We start from the raw sequence: 17,934 nt of genomic DNA on the forward strand, positions 1-17,934 counted from the left end.
TGGATCAGGGCAAGTCACTGGGGTCCCCAATTCTCACAAGTGATTTTATTCCACTTTCATAGACTGCAAAATCTTACACTTGTAACGCTTGATCTCATTTTAAACACTTTATATTTACAGTCACTCCCTACGCATACAAATATGAAGTTTAAGATATTTTAAAAGACTGGAAACTATTTACCTCTAGTATTTTACAACTTGTAGAATGTAAACCACAAAAAGCATGCATTATAGGAATCATGGCATGCAACTGCTTTTTTCTCTGTTTCACTGAGAACAGAGAAGGAATTGAAGGAGAGTTCAGTTACATGACTGACAAGCAAAGGGGAGTGATGTGTACTTACTGGTGTAAAATTTGAAGCATGGCTTTGAAATACAATAAATGCTACTATTGAGATGATTTAAATGTGATAGAAAATGAAAGATGAAGTGTTATGAGGATGTGAAACAATTATATGAGTAAAAGAGCACACAGCAGAGGGGGGAGATAAGTAATGCATTACAATTCCAAGGAAACAGGTCACAAAGGAGATATGCAGGACTAAACAGAAATAGCAAGGAGAGAGATGACTGTGCATTAGTAGTAAAGTGTTCTCTGTATATAGTAAAACAATAGGTGGCAAGGTATGAAGAAACTGCGGATAAAGGTTTGGCAAGTAAGAGGTAATACTTGAGCTGGCAAATAGTAAAGGGTAAATATTTGTTAGTCCTGTTTGATTGCTTTGTAAAGGAAGCAGTGCTTTATATCCATGGAAATCTTTTTTTAATTTACCTTCTTGGAAGTTGCTTGGTTGAACCTGGACATATCAAAAGTCAGGACCATTTGTCCTAGCTACCTGGAACTTTGTCCGAAATACTTTAAACAACCATATATATCCTCTAAACTCTGGAACCTTTATGAAGATTTATATCAACCAGCAAAACTGTTTGTATTGCTATCCTGATTTTTGTCAGCATGGGTACTGTACTTTTGAAAAGTGGTTGCTAACTCCTGATGAAGCAGACTAGATCTGCGAAACGCCTAGAGTTTAGCTAAAGTAACAATTCCTGTCTTTTCAGTGATGATAACAACTATAATCGATATGATTATAAATTTGATTTTTTTTTCTGATTATTTTATAATTATGATTTTAAAAGCATCAGAAGGCAAACAAAGCTATTTATCTATATGATTTATTTTATGATATTATCATGGTCTATGTGCAAATTAATATGTTCAAAAAGATGTTTTAATGTTTTGTAAAATAAAAATTAGCTTTTTTAATTAGGAGTTTGGTACCTTGAAAATCTCTCTTTACAATATAGTTAGTCCTGCTTTGCCTCTCTTTTAAACAGGACTAACAAATATTTGCCCTTTACTAATTAGTTTGAGGTGTGGTACCTTTAATTGAATTTGATATACAAGTGGGTTAAGAAAACTTGTGTGATTGAGCTGGCAAATAATTTCCCAGCAAAGATGTAAGTAGGTGCATTGGAAACAGTGAGAAAAGAAATGTATTAATGGCAAGTATTTGAGAGATGTGGGAGGCCCAGGTAGAGGAATATATATATATATTTATATATATATATATATATATATATAGTTTATGTCTTTTGGAGAGGCTCTTCTGATGCCTAGACATACAGAAATTATTGGTATAGCCCTTACATATTCTTCTCCTAAGTTTATATTTACAATTATGGTCTGTTCATATGATAACAATTCATAGTTTGCTTTGCCAACCAGATCACATAAAGGTGCAAGTTAGGAAGGGGAGCAAATCAGCCAACAGGTACAACTAATGGCATAACTTACTTTTCCAGATTGACATTTCTTTTGGTTTGCTTTAAATAATTATACAAATTGACATATGATAATCTGTGGCATGTAAAGTGTCAGTAAGACAAAAAATGTATTTTTATTAAAAATATGTTTCAATGATAATGTGTGCTCTTTTTTAAAAAAAAAATAATTGCCTGATTATCAGGCCAGTTACTGCTACTTCCAAGTTGAAAGTGGAAACACTATTCAACCTGATCTTCTGTTTTCTGTGTTGACACACATATGCTGTTATTGTATATTGAAGCTGTGTAATTTCAAACACCGCAGAGCAATAAAGTTGACTAAGAAAAATAAAAAAAAGTCTTTACACTTCCTATTACAATAAAGCTAATTGAAAAAGAGAAAAAGGCCTCCACGTGAAGCCTCTTAGCTTTTCCAACATATCAGACAGTTCAATTGGAGGACATGAAGGATGTCCACATGACAACTGTAAAGAAAAAGAGGAACATACTATTATTGTAAAGTTTCTGTTTATTCACTATTATTTTCATGTATTTAATCTATGCACAAATTGCAAAATGGTGATAATGGGTTTATATGTACTTTATTTTCAGGGTTGTTATTGATCTTGATATACTGGAGTTAAATTCACAATATATTTGTTTGTACTCATCAGAGTGCTATGTTATTCAAGCATTGTTACATAGCGCTACAAAGGGGAAATAGTTTCTGATATTTGTGACAAGCAAAAAACATTGGGGATAGTTTTACACAAAATATCCTACTATAGATTTAATTATCCTAGAACAGCGGTCACCAACTGGTGGTCTGCGAGAAGATTTTGGGGGTCCACGGCTCTGGTCCCATTCAAATCCCTCGCTCAGAGAAGTGGGCAGGCTGTGTTTGATGACACAACCCGCCACTCTCCCATCGCAGGCTCAGATCTGCGATGGCAGAGTGAACGGGGTTATGGTGTTATGACAGCACTATGGGGGAGGTTCCTCCCCTTTGATTGTCAACCGGCTCCCTATGCATGCGCATTCAGGAGCCGGTAATCTTAGTGGTCCAGGGGACCAAAGAGGTTGGCGACCGCTGTCCTAGAATGCATGTGTAATATTTACAGCAGCACATACAAACTTACCACTTTTAAAACCAATTGCTATCAATTGGCAAAATAAGTTGATTTATATTCAATATGTTGAAGGCTATATAAGAAAGCAGTGTTCCTAAAGGGTGAATCTTGGCCTTTATTGTGTTGTTTTCATTGATTCCTGTCCACATTTTTTTTCGGGGCATTCACCAGCCACAGCCACCATGCTTAATTAAAGGTTTTCAGCAGCTTCAGCCACCAACTTCCAGACTTTTCCTAGCTACAAACATCTGTCCTTATTCTGGAAAGACTCTCTACAGATACTACCCATATTCCAATTATGACAATGGTTTTACATACAGTAGTCCAAACAAGTCTGGGAAATAATACAATTATAACAATTGTAGATTTTATTTTCTGCCTTCTTAGGATCCTAGCCCAGTTATGCTCTTTTGGGTGTCTTATGATAAATAAATCTATTCCTTTTAAGCTTAAAACATTAGTTTCTGCTAAATGCTATTATTGTGGTAAAAGCAGTATTCTTATCAGTCAATATTAAATGTAGCATTGTATTTTATAGGAACACAAGTGGGTTACTTAATTAGTGGTTTTGCGGCACTAATTCAGGCCACTGGATAGTGGTATTTAAACAAATCAACAAATTCAAGCAAACATAAATAAAAGAGAATTTATTTTGCCACTCAAATATTTTTAGCAGTGCAGTATCTCACCTCAATATCTTAACACATTTGCTAGTTGCGATCATAATGTTTATTCAACTAATCAAACAAAAAAGGGAATGTTTGCAGATATTGCTTTGGTGATACAGTTGTGCATATTTAAATATGAGAGCCTTATAACTGTACTTTTATTTTCTCCTGAAATTTAAAGCATGTTTATGTCTAGAATACATTGTTTGTTTCAGTACTCAGTACAGACCAATTATATATAATGCATATCAGCACCATATGCCTTCCTGCATGTATTCTATTGTGACTATGATCATAAAAATGCCACATTGAAAACAGCAAATTTCAAAACTGCTGTTCCATACCAAAACAGAAATTAAATAATCATCTTATAGAAAACAGTATATCAAGCTCAAAGAATAGTTCACATAACTGAATTAAAACACACAATGCCTCATTAAATATTTCTAACACAAAAATGAGGTGCATTTACATGCACGGTCATCATACCAGTGCCAGACTGGTCCTTCACAACAATTCTGTAACCAGCAACAAAAATCATACACATGTAGACTGGAATATTACAAAAATTAATGTTTTAAAAATGTAAAAAAACATTCTTCAGCAAGCCAGCCAATCGTTTTTAATATTTCCAATTTTAACAATCTTTAGTATTCTATCTTCCATTTCATGATAGTATTGATCTTTAAAGAAATAGCTGTAGCCTGAAAGACAAAAAGGGGAATTAAAAATGGAATAGCATTTAGTCACATTTAAAAGAAAACATAAAGTACACAAATCTGAATCAAAACTTCCTGTATCCTGGTCAGCTATATGCTTGATTTATTGATTTATGGCTAAAGGTTAATTGTATTATATTTGGCCTTTCCTATCCATTTATAAACATGCTAATCAAAATTTTTAATGAAGCTAGTTTTTATTACATACCTTATTTTAGACCCATTGATGTCATCACTTGGTCTCTGCTTTTCTATTTAATTAACTGAGATTTGGGGGGATTCTAAACTAAACATAATCTTAATCATAATAGTCTGCTCTAATTCAGTTTCAATGAATATGCAAGAGCTGGTGGGTCGGGTGAATAGCTGTACTTAGCTTTCTGAAAACAGGAAGTTGTGGTAATGCCCACATGTAATTCTAGAGCTCCATAATATATTTCAAAGAATGAAAGGGATTTCAGTATTTCGTATTTTCTGGCATTTGAGTAAGACTTTATGTATCTTCTGATGCACACAGAGAAAAGCCTACAGTGTCCAGCAAAATCAGAGTAGGTAGGACAAACTTCAATGCAGAGCCCTACTTATTGGATTTATTACTGTTTTATTGCTACTGTTGTCACATTAACATGTATTCATTGAGTGTAGATTAATGTAATTGAAGAACAGCCTTTATGATACACTGAACTCTATCATGCTTAATATTGAGACATGTTTCCTAAGATAATATTACCATTGTTACGTTAACATTTTTTGTGGCTGAAAATTTTTAACTAGTTGAGATAACATGGAAAAAGCATTCTTCATGTCTTTGACTTTAGTACCAGTCAGTCATGAAGAAACATAGCAGTTTCTACCAAAACAGCATTTGGATGTAGTAGAGCAAGAGCGAAGCCAGGACTTCATAAGAAATGTGAGCAGGGTCCATGATTAAATGGTAGCAAGGCATGTTTTCAGAACTAACTATTTGAATCTGGTTTATATGGACTCCAAAGGGCCTCTCCTGTCTACAAGAATTTTTTGCCTATTCCTGTCTTCGTTATTTGTAAAGGATGCTAACCATGCAACAAGGAAAGTTTCTTACCACTTCCACGAATTTCTGCCACAGCATCTAAATTATCATGTACGCCATTCCATGCATCTGCAATAAGTTTTGGGAAGCCAGGGTCCATTTTCTTTTTTGATTCATTATATCTGAGACAGTAAGAATAAGTAATAAAAAAGTATTAATTATTTATAAATGTAATGTTTATCAGAGTTATCCAACCAAAAAGAACATTACTTTTGCATGATAAGTCCTTTGTGCAGGGTCCTCTCCTCCTCCTCTGTTTGTCATTTGTAACCCCTATTTAATGTACAGTGCTGCTTAATATGTTAGTATAAATAAAATATAATAATAATAAAAATTCTGGTGGCCTGGCTAATCATCTGCCTTTAATCTCTTCTGAATGACTGAATCAAAATAAGTAAGCAGCTCAGAATAAAGGACACTCTATAAATCTAAAAAATGACTTTTCAAAATTCCATAAATTAGGATCTATGCTTGGTGTTTTGCCTGGACTATAGGAACCCATTCCTTTTGATTACACTGTAAAAAGTAGAAACCTAAACTGAATCATTTGGTCTTTTGTACAACATACAGTATATTGTCTTTATTGAAACAGCTTACACCAGTTTTGTGTACATTATGTTAACAAGTTAAACTCTCTAAATCACTCTAAAATCTCTCCATCACTAAATAGCAAAAATTTTAATATTAAAATCTCTAATGCTTACCCCCTATTTTGGTTAGAACACCTCCAGATTATACTTGGATATCTTTTTTTTTATACTAGAATGTTGCGCTTCAATATGGCATCTATAAATTATTAAAAGAATGCTAAAAGATGTCCGGGGGCAGTACCCATGATGGCGGCTGCATTTTAAATGTGCTCTGTGATTCCCCCCATTCTCCCATGAAACCTCTACCACACAGAGGACTACTCACCTCCACTCTTTTTGGGCCATTTGCAGCTTTGTGGCAGTCCTGAGCCAACAACTGGGACAAATTCCATTCCCTTTGCACCAGGAGTCAGTGTTCACTTCTTCCCGGACACTTTAGCTTAACCGGAGCACCAGAAGCTCCTTTCTCCTCTCTGCCAGATCTGCAGGACTACTCACCACCGTCAGCATCTACCCAGGGACATGTGGACTTCATCCACCTAAACCAGTGAGGGTAGCTGAAAGTCTCCTGCGCCTCGTTGGCACCTACCACTGCCTGCTTTCCTTCCCTGTCAGCTCACACAGCTGCCTGTGTCCAAGAGCCAGATTTAAACCTGTGTCCTGCTGTTGTCCTTCTGCCTAGCTCCTCTAATCTCACCTCATAGTGTGGGAAACACCATGTTTCCTCCAACCCATCCTGACCATAGGCTCTTTGTACCACTATTTTCACTGTCTACCTGTGGCGTTTACTACTAATTCTTTCCTATCTTCACAATAGCATACCAATTGGTAAGCTACCTTGCATGGCTGCACCACCTGGATATGTATATTTCCCGCACCACTCCAACTAGAATGGGAAAGCAGAAAAAAACCCGCACAGCACCACGGTCCCCAGACCATTATGGTACATCAACTCCTCCATGACTCGTGATCTTGAGGCATCATCCTCCCTGCCTGAAACCCCATATTTAGACTTCTCCACTCAACCTTCCCAGCAATCCCATTATGCTACCACTCCAACCTTCTTCTGCCATACTTTGAAAAAAATTCTCCTCTCTTCAGTCTACAATTGAATTGGCCCCTTCAACACGTCACCTCCAACACCACCAGAAATGCTAAGCTCGAGCAACGCACTAGTGACCTGAAGGACCAAGCCATTGAGCGCCAAATTTCAATCACATCCCAACCTCTGTCTGACAAGTATGAAGACCTGGAGAACAAACATTGACATGCCAACCTTCAATTGATTGGCATCCTGAAGTCTTACAAAAGCTCTACAAATGGACCCTCTTCCATAGCAAGCTATCAAGCGTGTCCACCGCCTTGGCCCAGACCAGCGCACTTCAAACACAAAACTTTGAGCTGGTATTGCAAAATTTTCCACCATGCAGAAAAGGAACTTATCCTCTTAGCTTTCTGACGGTTAGGATCCCTTCTGGTCCAGGGTCACAAGATCCTGATTTTTCAAGACTATTTGGCAGCTATAGCCCAGCAACGGCAAGCCTTCTCTCCTTATAGAACGCAACATCTGCTTCACACTACTTTATCCAGCTAAGCTCCGCGTCTTGGTCAATGGAGCTCCTATGTTTTCTGAGAAGCCCACCTTGGCCCTACTCTATCTCCAGGTAATATTTGAATCTGACTCGGCTATTTGATGCTGCAAATTTAGAACACATCTTATCATTTGGACTACAGCTTATTACACCATCCTTTTCTACTCATGGTTGGTAACTAGGCAACTAGTTTGTTATTACTGATTTGTATTTCTAATCTTACCTTATGTAAATTCTAGGTGTATTGTAATTTTAGTTCTTTCTTATATCCTCTTTTGATAAGTTCTTTTGTTTATCAAAAAAACTGGCCTTCTCTGTCCAAGTAAAACACTGTTTTTCTCTGCTCTTGCTCAGGAGTGAAAAAATATGCAAAAAATTACGTATCACCAGCCTTACAACCCTATCAACACTAAGCCTAGATTTTAGGAGTTACCCCAACCAGTCGTTTGACATTGTGTTTTGGAGTGGTCCCCCTTTTCCCATACCCATGGAGGGTCTCGGCAACCTGTGACAACACAGCCCACTCTAATGGCTAAATGTAGATGGTGCAGACTGACCCCCTTACTGCTAGCAACCCCTCCTCTACCACAACATCTACCCTTAAAATAATGTCTTGGAATATGGGAGGCCTCAAACACCCCATCAAAAGGTGTAAGATCACCTTGCGCACATATTTCCCTGACCTGGTTTTTCTCCAAGAAACGCGTTTGAAATCATTAGACCCACTACGTAAGTCTAGATTGTAGGTAGGGAAAGTGATTACTTCTTATTCCAAAGAAAGCGTGGAGTGGCGATACTAATGTGTGGGTAGTTACAATTTCCAATCCTTGATTCTCATATAGACCCCAACTGTTTTATTTTATTGAGGGCAAGCATCCAGGCCACTCTATACTCATTTCTCAACATTTTTGCACCCACCGGGCCCAATGCCCATTTCTTCAACCAAATTCTGAAACTTCTCTTGGAAGGCAACTATTCAAATCTTATCATTGCAGTAGACTTTAAAAGTACCTCAGACAAAAACCTAGATAATTCTGCCTCCAAAAGAACTGATGGCCCATCCCCAGTTCACCAATTTTCTAAACACCTTTCCCTACTAGACGCCTGGCGGGTAAGAAACCCCACAGCCTGGGAAAACTTGTGCTGGTCGAGAGCATACAAAAATCTTCTCCTGCATTGACTACTTCCTTATACAGGATACCCTACAACAATGTAGCATCGGCATACCACTCACATCAAAAATCTCTAAATGAAGAATCCCGGCTTCAGGCGGCTATGATTCTAGACAACCATCTTCACACTCTAGCCCAATGCTGAGCGTGACACATTAAATATAAACACCACCATTGGGGTAACCAAATAGGAACACTATTGGTAAAGTAAGCTACACCCAAGGGACCCAATAGAACGGTACACACATTATGCCACCTAATACAGGGATCCAGACATCATACTCATCCCAAAATTTCACACCATTTTTTGAACAACAGTTTTCCGCTGTTTATTCAGCCCGACCCCCAAACTGCCAAGAGTTAAATTCTCTATTACTGGAAGCTAAATAACCCCTAGAACCCTATCTCTCACCTTTGCTAAAGGAAATCTTTACTGGCATCCCCCTAAACCAACTCCATTTTCCCTCCTTCCAGACGCCCACACGTCCCTTATTCCTAACCCACATAAAGATCCTGAGTCACCCTCTTTTTGCAGGCCTATTGCTTTGTTGAACAACGAACACATTGTGGCAATGGCCAACCGCCACCACCCCCATCCTCCCTTCCCTCCTTACAGATCAACAACTGGGTTTCATTCGCAAAGGACACATATCCAAAGGGATCAGAACAGCAATTGTAGCCATCTTGATCCCTTACAAAAAAAAACATATTTTATTAGGCATTGATGCTGAAAAGGTTTTTGACAAGGTTAAATGGCCTCATCTACATGCTCTACTAGCACATCACGAATTTGGACCATACTTTTCCACTATTATCGTTTCCTCGACACAAACCCTACTACTTCACTAATAGTCAACAATGAGCTGACCCTTACACATGCCAGGAGGCACCCATCAAGAATGTCTTTTGTCCCCACTTCACTTTATTATCGCTTCACGTAACATGCAAGACTCCTTCAAGTCATGGTTATCATCCCGCCTCACTTTTATGAACCGCATAGCCCTGATAAAAATGGTAGCATTCTCCATGGCTGCTTTTCCTTTTTCAAGCACTTCCTGCTGTTGTTTACCCCCAAAAAAACAGTACATGAATGGTTTACTTAAGCATTTTATCTGGGGTGGCAAACATTCCAGAATCCATCGCTCTATTCTCCACCAATTGGTGTTCAATGTAAGCCTACCCAATGGAAACTTACTTAATATTGCGCTGTACAATGAAGGCGCACTTTTATGCATTCTCAGAGACTGGCTCCATGGCACCTCCTTCTATACTACTTTAAATATAGATTTTGTTCTTAGCTGCCTTCAACATCCCATTTTCCTACTACATCTCCACAGGGAGCATTTACCCGACCTCACTGAAAAAAGCCAGCTGTTGTACTCGCACTTGCACCCCTGGCATACCCTTCACAATAGAGCATTCCTTGCCCACACCCCGCTTTTTCTCTTGTTGTGGGGTAATTCTGAATTTGCTTCTGGACTCACTCCCCCTGCATTCCGGCTTCAGACGCAGGTAACCTCGGTGCGATCATTACTCAACCCTAAAACGCGCAAACCTTACTCTTTTTCTGAAATACAATCAGAGTACCCAAAACTGCACAAAAATTGTTTGCTCTCTTCCAGTCATGTGGGTATGGTTCATTCTCTTTAGGCTGCAGTTTGACATAATCCCTTAGACACCATGCTGTTATGCCCCCTGTCCCCCTCTAAAGTGATTTTTTAATTTTATAGATTTCTCAAGGAGGACCTGGATTACAACGAATCTGTGAGCATCTTGGAGAGTGGTGCCGTCAGTACAATACAGTGAGACGTTCTTTAAACTATTCTATAAAGCATATATTTTCCCATCACAGGCACACCACATGGGCCTGTCAGTAGTTGCCATAAATGTGGTGCAACACAAGCAGATCTTTATCATAACTTATGGGACTGCACCCTTATTAAACGTTTTTGGAGACAAATTTGTATACTATATCCAAATGCACTTTCAGTTTTTTGCCCTTCACCTCCTCTTGGGCAATTTTTGGTATGGTGGATGGAGACAGTATCCGCTACTCCTGCCAAAAGGTGCCAAAAGTTTATTACTCATCCTATCCGCTGTAGGAAGGAAATCTGTTCTCCATTGTTGGATATTTACTGCCCCCCACACACACAACCACTAAGACTCAACTTTACAAATGTTTCAATCAATCTACCTGGTATTTTACTAGACTTTTCCACTAATCTCCAGGCGGATTAGCATTCAGGTAAAATCTCCCCCCATACTTTCACCCCCTATTAAAAAATTAACAGTTTTTTTACTGATACTTTTTTTCCACATTGATAAAATTGTGTTAAACTGACCATTTTGTATATTTGTATACCCTGTCAAATTGACTGCTCTATCCTGTAACACATATGTTATTCTGTTATTACTATATTTATTTTTCTTTTGAATGCGGGTGTAGTTCAATACAAATAAGTTTAAAATGCTAAAGAACTCCAGAATAGAGTAATAAAAACAATATTTTAGCTACATAACTTTGCCCAATTCTATGAAGTAAACAAAACATTATTACATATACATATACATGAATGTGCATTGACACAACATTTGCTTACAGATTTTGAAACATATTTGATTATGACTAAATGGTTTTAGTCAAATATGTTAAAAACATTTGTTTATTGAATTGTAATATGCACTGCACTTCAGGTGCATACATTTGAGGATATGTTAAGGTTTGTATCATAGAAATAATTTACATTTACTATTACTATTTAATATTATAGATATTTTATATTTCAAAGTTAAACAAAATATTATATTAAATTCCATTACAATCACATCCTGGTGACAACACATACACAAATATGTCTTCTCTAACTGATATGATTTAACCATTATAGTTGTTGAATCTTTTTATCCGTCGTGGACCAGAGAGATTTTTACATTTCTGCTATGGACCAATTTTTTTCTTTTATAGCAACAACATTGGGGAACGAACTGGGCTTACTTTATTTCATAAGTTTATTTTATTTTTTAGGTAAACTATCTTTTAATTCTTTGCTCGTCATTTTGTCCATGGGATGCATTTGAATCCTTATTCATTCATGTTTGAAACTCCACTCATTCATAAAATCAAGACAGTTGTTGGAGTCAATCTTTTACCTTCTCTATTCATCTGAAGAAAAAAATAGCTGATCCTTTTCTGAATTGCAGGGCAAAGAACTTATATATAGACCCGAAAGATGCAACAATGCATTTAAGTGTTTGTTTTAAAATGTATTTATATTGTATAGAAAACTTTTTTATTTTATTCTATAATTTTTCCCACAAAGCATGGCAAACTTGTTTCTTCTATAAATAATTTCCAGTTTTGCATTTTCAGTTTTACATGTTTCAATGCTATACTGAAAAACCTTCAAACAAAACAAAAACCCTCCAAAAAATTATTGGTTAAAAAAAAATCTGAAGTAAAAAATGAGTGCAAATACAAATAAAGGAAGGACTTGCTGACCAAGGTATTGGTGACTTGTTGGCAGAGCTGTGGGTATTTTGAGTTTTTTTTTCATTTATTTTGGATTTTGTGAGTGAGCTGACTCTATCAGCCGTGTTTTGATCAAGCTTGACCTTTTGGTGCAGCATCTGCACAGACACCCTGCCAAGGTCTTCAGTTATACATAAATGTCAATTGCAGCTTTGATCAACTTAACTCGACCCAATAAATTCAGTTGCCTGGTTACTGCTGGGTGAGGCTCATCTCATTTTGTGGCCAATCAGTAGTGTGCCTGGGCTGCACAAGCTTTTCCAAAGCCTTCTCATTTGAAATGTAATAATAGTTATTATTGCATATTAACAGAAGTCAGAGATACTATAAGTTTTCCCTACATAATAAAAATTTAGGCAAAATAATCCTATGCAGGGCCACAAATACAAATTTCAGAGTTTAAAAGGTTATAGCACTGCAGAAGTCAAGTTGGGAGTCAAGGCTAACCAGCTAGTGAGCTGGGTGCAAGTGGAGGGTCTAGGATAGCCAGAAAGGGAGCAAAGTGCAAGTGTGGGGTCTGTAATAATCAGAAAGGGAGACAGGTGTAAATGGAGCATACACTTGCACCTGACTCCTTCGATGAATAACCCAGAGCATAGTTAGCAAGGGAGTCATGTGTAAGTGCAGTGTCAGGCTAGCCAGCAAGGGTGGAAGTGGGGCATCAGGCTAGCTTGCAAAGAAGCCATGTGTAAGTAAACTAAAAAACTCCACATGTACATGAATCACTTGCTAGCTTACCAGAACCTCCATTTGCATTTGGCTCCTTCTATTTTGACATGACCCTTCACTTGAACCTGACTCCCTTGCTGGCCACAGCATCTAAATTATCATGTACGCCATTCCATGCATCTGCAATAAGTTTTGGGAAGCCAGGGTCCATTTTCTTTTTTGATTCATTATATCTGGGACAATAAAAATAAGTAATAAAAAAAAAGTATTCATTATTTATAAATGTAATGTTTATTGGGGTTATATAACCAAAAAGAACATTACTTTTGCATTATAAGTCCTTTGTGCAGGGTCCTCTCCTCCTCCTCTGTTTGTCATTTGTAACCCCTATTTAATGTACAGTGCTGCCTAATATGTTAGTATAAATAAAGTATAATAATAATAATAAAAATCTGGTGGCCTGCCTAATCATCTGCCTTTAATCTCTTCTGAATGACTGAATCAAAATGAGTAAGCAGCTCAGAATGAAAAATAAAGGACACTCTGTAAATCTAAAAAATGACTTTTCCAAATGTCATAAATTAGGATTTATGCTTGGTGTTTTGCCTGGATTATAGGATCTATCCCTTTGATTACACTGGAAAAAGTAGAAACCTAAACTGAATCTTTTGTCTTTTGTACAACATACAGTATATTGTCTTTATTGAAACAGCTTACACCAGTGTTGTGTACGTTATGTTAGCAAGTTAAACTCGTCTTTTTTTTTTACCTTACCATCACTCTAAATGGCAGAAATTCTAACATTAAAATCTCTAATGCTTACCCCCTATTTTGGTTAGACCAATGCCAGATTATACTTGGATATCTTTTTTTTTTTTACTAGAATGTTGCGCTGCAATATGGCATCTATAAATTATTTAAAGAATGCTAAAAGGTGACTTCTGGGGGCAATACCCATGATGGCGCCAGCATTTTAAATGTGCTCTGAGATTCTCCGCATTCTTCCATGAAACCTCTACCACACAGAGGACTACTCACCTCCACACCTCAGCCCGGAGTCAGTGCTCACTTCTCTCCCAACATTTTAGCTTAACCGGAGCACCAGAAGCTCCTTTCTCCTTTCCGCCAGATCTGCGGGATCAGCATCTACCCAGGGACATGGAGACTTCATCCACCTAAACCAGTAAGGGTAGCTGAAAAAGTATCCTTTTCCTTCCCTGTCAGCTCACACAGTTCTAGAGCCAGGTTTAAACCTGTGCCCTGTTGTTGTCCTTCTGCCTAGCTTCTCTGACCCAGCTATTTGATGCTGCAAATTTGGAACACATCTTATCATTTGGACTACAGCTTACTACACCATTCTTTTCCACTCATGGTTGCTAACTAGGCAACTGTTATGTTATTATTGATTTGTATTTCTAATCTTACCTCATGTAAATTATAGTTGTATTGTAATTTTAGTCCTTTTTTTATATCCTCTTTTGATAAGTTCTTTTGTTTATCAAAGTTACTGGCTTTTCCTGTCCAAGTGAAAGACTGTTTGTTTTTCTGTGCTCTTGCTCAGGAGTGGAAAAATATGCAAAAAATAACGTATCACCAGCCTTACAACCCTATCACCACTAAACCTAGATTTTAGGAATTACCCCAACCAACTATTTTATTTTTTTGAGGGCAAGCATCCAGACTATTCTATACTCATTTCTCAACATTTTTGCATCCACCGGGCCCAACGCCCATTTCTTCAACCAAATTCTGAAACTTCTCTTGGAAGGCAACTATCCAAATCTTATAATTGCAGTGGACTTTAAAAGCACCCCACACAAAAACCTACATAATTCTGCCTCCAAAAAATTTGGTGACCCACCCCCAGTTCACAAATTTTCCAAACACTCTTCCCTACTAGACTCCAGGCGGGTAAGAAACCCCACAGCCTGGGAAAACTTGTGCTGGTCGAGAGCATACAAAAACCTTCTTCTGCATTGACTACTTCCTTATACAGGATACCCTACTTCAGTGTAGCATCAGCATACCACTCACATCAATAATCCCTTGAATGCCATGAAGAATCCCAGCACGCCTGGCTTCAGGCGGCTATGATTCTAGACAACCATCTTCACACTCTAGCCCAATGCTGAGGGTGACACATTAAATATAAATACTACCATTGGGGTAAACAAATAGGAACACTATTGGCAAAATTAGCTTCACCCAACTGTCCCGAATAGAATGGTACATACATTATGCCACCCAATACAGGGATCCAGACATCACACTCAACCTAAAATTTTACGCCTTTTTTTTGAACAACATTTTTACCCTTTTTTTAAAGACAGAATTTTAAATTCTCTATTACTGGAAGCTAAATAACCCTTAGAACTCTATCTCTCACCTTTGCTAAAGGAAATCTTTAATGGCAACCCCTCAACCAACTCCATTTTCCCTCCTTTCAGAGGCCCACACGTCCCTTATTCCTAACCCACATAAAGATCCTGAGTCACCCTCTTCTTACAGGCCCATTTCTTTGTTGAACACGGAACACATCGTGGCAATGGCCAACCGCCACCACCCCCATCCTTCCTTCCCTCCTTACAGATCAACAACTGGGTTTTGTTCGCAACGGACACATATCCAAACAGATCAGAACAGCAATACTCCCTTACAATAAAAAACATATTTTAATAGGCATTGACTATGAAAAGGCTTTTAATGAGGTTAAATGGCCTCATCTACATGCTTTATTAGCACATCACGAATTTGGACCATACTTTTCTACTATGATCGTTTCCTCGACACAAACTCTACTGCCTCACTAATAGTCAACAATCAGCTGTCTCAACCCTTACATATGCAAGGAGGCACCCATCAAGAATGTCTCTTGTCCCCACTTCACTTTAATATCGCCCTTGACCCTCTCTTACGTCTCTTCACCTCCAAAATCCAGCCTGCCTCATGAAATCAATTTTTCCCCTCCCTTACGTAACATGCAAGACTCCTTCAAGTCATGGTTATCATCCCCCCTCTCTTTTATGGGCCGTTTAGCCCTGATAAAAATGGTAGCATTCCCCAGGCTGCTTTACCCTTTTCAAGCTTTTCCTGTTGTTCTTTAACCCAAAAAACCCAGTACATGAATGGTTGACTTAAGCACTTTGTCTGGGGTGGCAAACATTCCAGAATTCGTCGCTGTGTTCGCCACCAATCGGTGTTCAATGTAAGCCTATCCAGCCTACCCTCAAAGACTGGCTCCATGGCACCTCCTTCTATGCTAATTTAAATATAGATTTTGCTCTGAGCTACTCTCTACATCCCATTTTCCTACTACCTCTCCACAGGGAGCTTACCAGACCTCATTGAAAAAAGCCCGATATTGTCCTTTAGCTTTATCATAACTTATGGGACTGCACCCTTATTAAACGCTTTTGGAGACAAATTTGTATACTATATCCAAACACACTGGGTCAGTTTTTTGCCCTTCACCCCCTCTTGGGCAATATTTGGTATGGTGGATGGAGACAGAACCTGCCACTCCTGGTGCCAAAAGTTTATTATTCATCCTATCTGCTGTAGGAAGGAAATCTGTTCCCCATTGTTGGATATACTCTGCCCCCCCCCCCCTACTGCTCACAATTCTTTGAAACATGGGGGAGTTTTATTGAAACATTGGACACAACCACTAAGACTCAACTTTACAAACGTTTCAATCAAACTACCTGGTATTTTACTAGACGTTTCCACTAATCTCCAGGGGCATTAGAATTCAGGTAAAATCCCCCCCCCCCCTCATACTTTCACCCCCTATTAAACCTAACCCTAACTGTTTCTTCACTGAAAAATGTGTTAAACTGACAATTTTGTATATTTGTATACCCTGTCAAGTTGACTGCTCTATCCTGTAAAACATATGTTATTCTGGTATTACTAAATTTATTTTTCTTTTGAATGCTGGTGTAGCTCAATAAAAATAAGTTTAAAAAAATTTTTAAAATAATGCTAAACAACTCCAGAATAGAGTAATAAAAACAATATTTTAGCTACATAACATTGCCCAGTTCTATGAAGTAAACAAAACATTACATTTACATATACATTGAAATAACACCTAACTTGGCTTCTTCATCTATTCTGAGCCCATGAGATATGCCACAACATTTGCTTACAGATTTTGAAACATATTTGATTATGACTAAATGGTTTGTCAAATATGTTAAAAACATTTGTTTATTGTATTGTAATATGCACTGCACTTCAGGTGCATACATTTGAGGATATGTTAAGGTTCGTATCATAGAAATAATTTACATTTACTATTACTATTTACTATTTAATATTATAGATATTTTATATTTCAAGGTTAAAACATATTATATTAAATTCCATTACAATCACATCCTGGTGACAACACATACACAAATATGTCTTCTCTAACTGATATGATTTAACCATTAAAGTTGTTGAACCTTTATATCCGTCGTGGACCAGAGAGATTTTTACATTACTGCTATGGATAATTTTTTTCTTTTATAGCAACAACATTGGGGAACAAAATGGGCTTACTTTATTTCATAAATGTATTTTATTTTTTAGGTAAACTATCTTTAAATTCTTTGCTCGTCATTTAGTCAATGGGATGCATTTGAATCCTTATTCATTCATGTTTTAAACTCCACTCATTCATAAAATCAAGACAGTTGTTGGAGTCAATCCTTTACCTTCCCTTTTCATCCAAAGAAAAAAATAGCTAATCCTTTTCTGAAATGCAGGGCAAAGAACTTATATATAGACCCGAAAGATGCAACAATGCATTTAGGTGTTAAGCTGCGTACACACGTGCAATTCTTGTCGTTGGAAAGGATCTTTCACGATCCTTTCCAACGACAAAGGACTACACGATGCATGAACGAGTGCTGTACATACAGCACCGTTCTGCTCTATGGAGAGGGGAGGGGGAGAACGACAGGTTGGCACCCTGCTGCGCACTCTCCCTCTTCCCTTGCATTAGGATCGCTCATCGTTCATCGTCCATGGATCCGCCAGGACG

At 37.7% G+C, this 17,934-nt stretch overlaps 1 protein-coding gene across 1 annotated transcript in view; it reads right to left on the reverse strand.

Annotated features, from left to right (window-relative positions):
* Positions 1-3,526: 3,526 nt before the first annotated feature.
* MMP2 (matrix metallopeptidase 2) overlaps positions 3,527-17,934 on the reverse strand; it is a 59,645-nt gene continuing 45,237 nt past the window's right edge. Inside the window, exons 12-13 of the mRNA XM_072422956.1 lie at positions 5,363-5,472; positions 3,527-4,266 (exon numbers count right to left, since the gene is read on the reverse strand). Coding sequence (XP_072279057.1) covers positions 4,163-4,266; positions 5,363-5,472 — 214 coding nt within the window. The 3' untranslated portion in view covers positions 3,527-4,162. The remainder of the gene's footprint in view (positions 4,267-5,362; positions 5,473-17,934) is intronic.

Source organism: Pyxicephalus adspersus, chromosome 9, assembly GCF_032062135.1.
Source record: "Pyxicephalus adspersus chromosome 9, UCB_Pads_2.0, whole genome shotgun sequence".
Classification (NCBI taxonomy): Eukaryota; Metazoa; Chordata; class Amphibia; order Anura; family Pyxicephalidae; genus Pyxicephalus; species Pyxicephalus adspersus.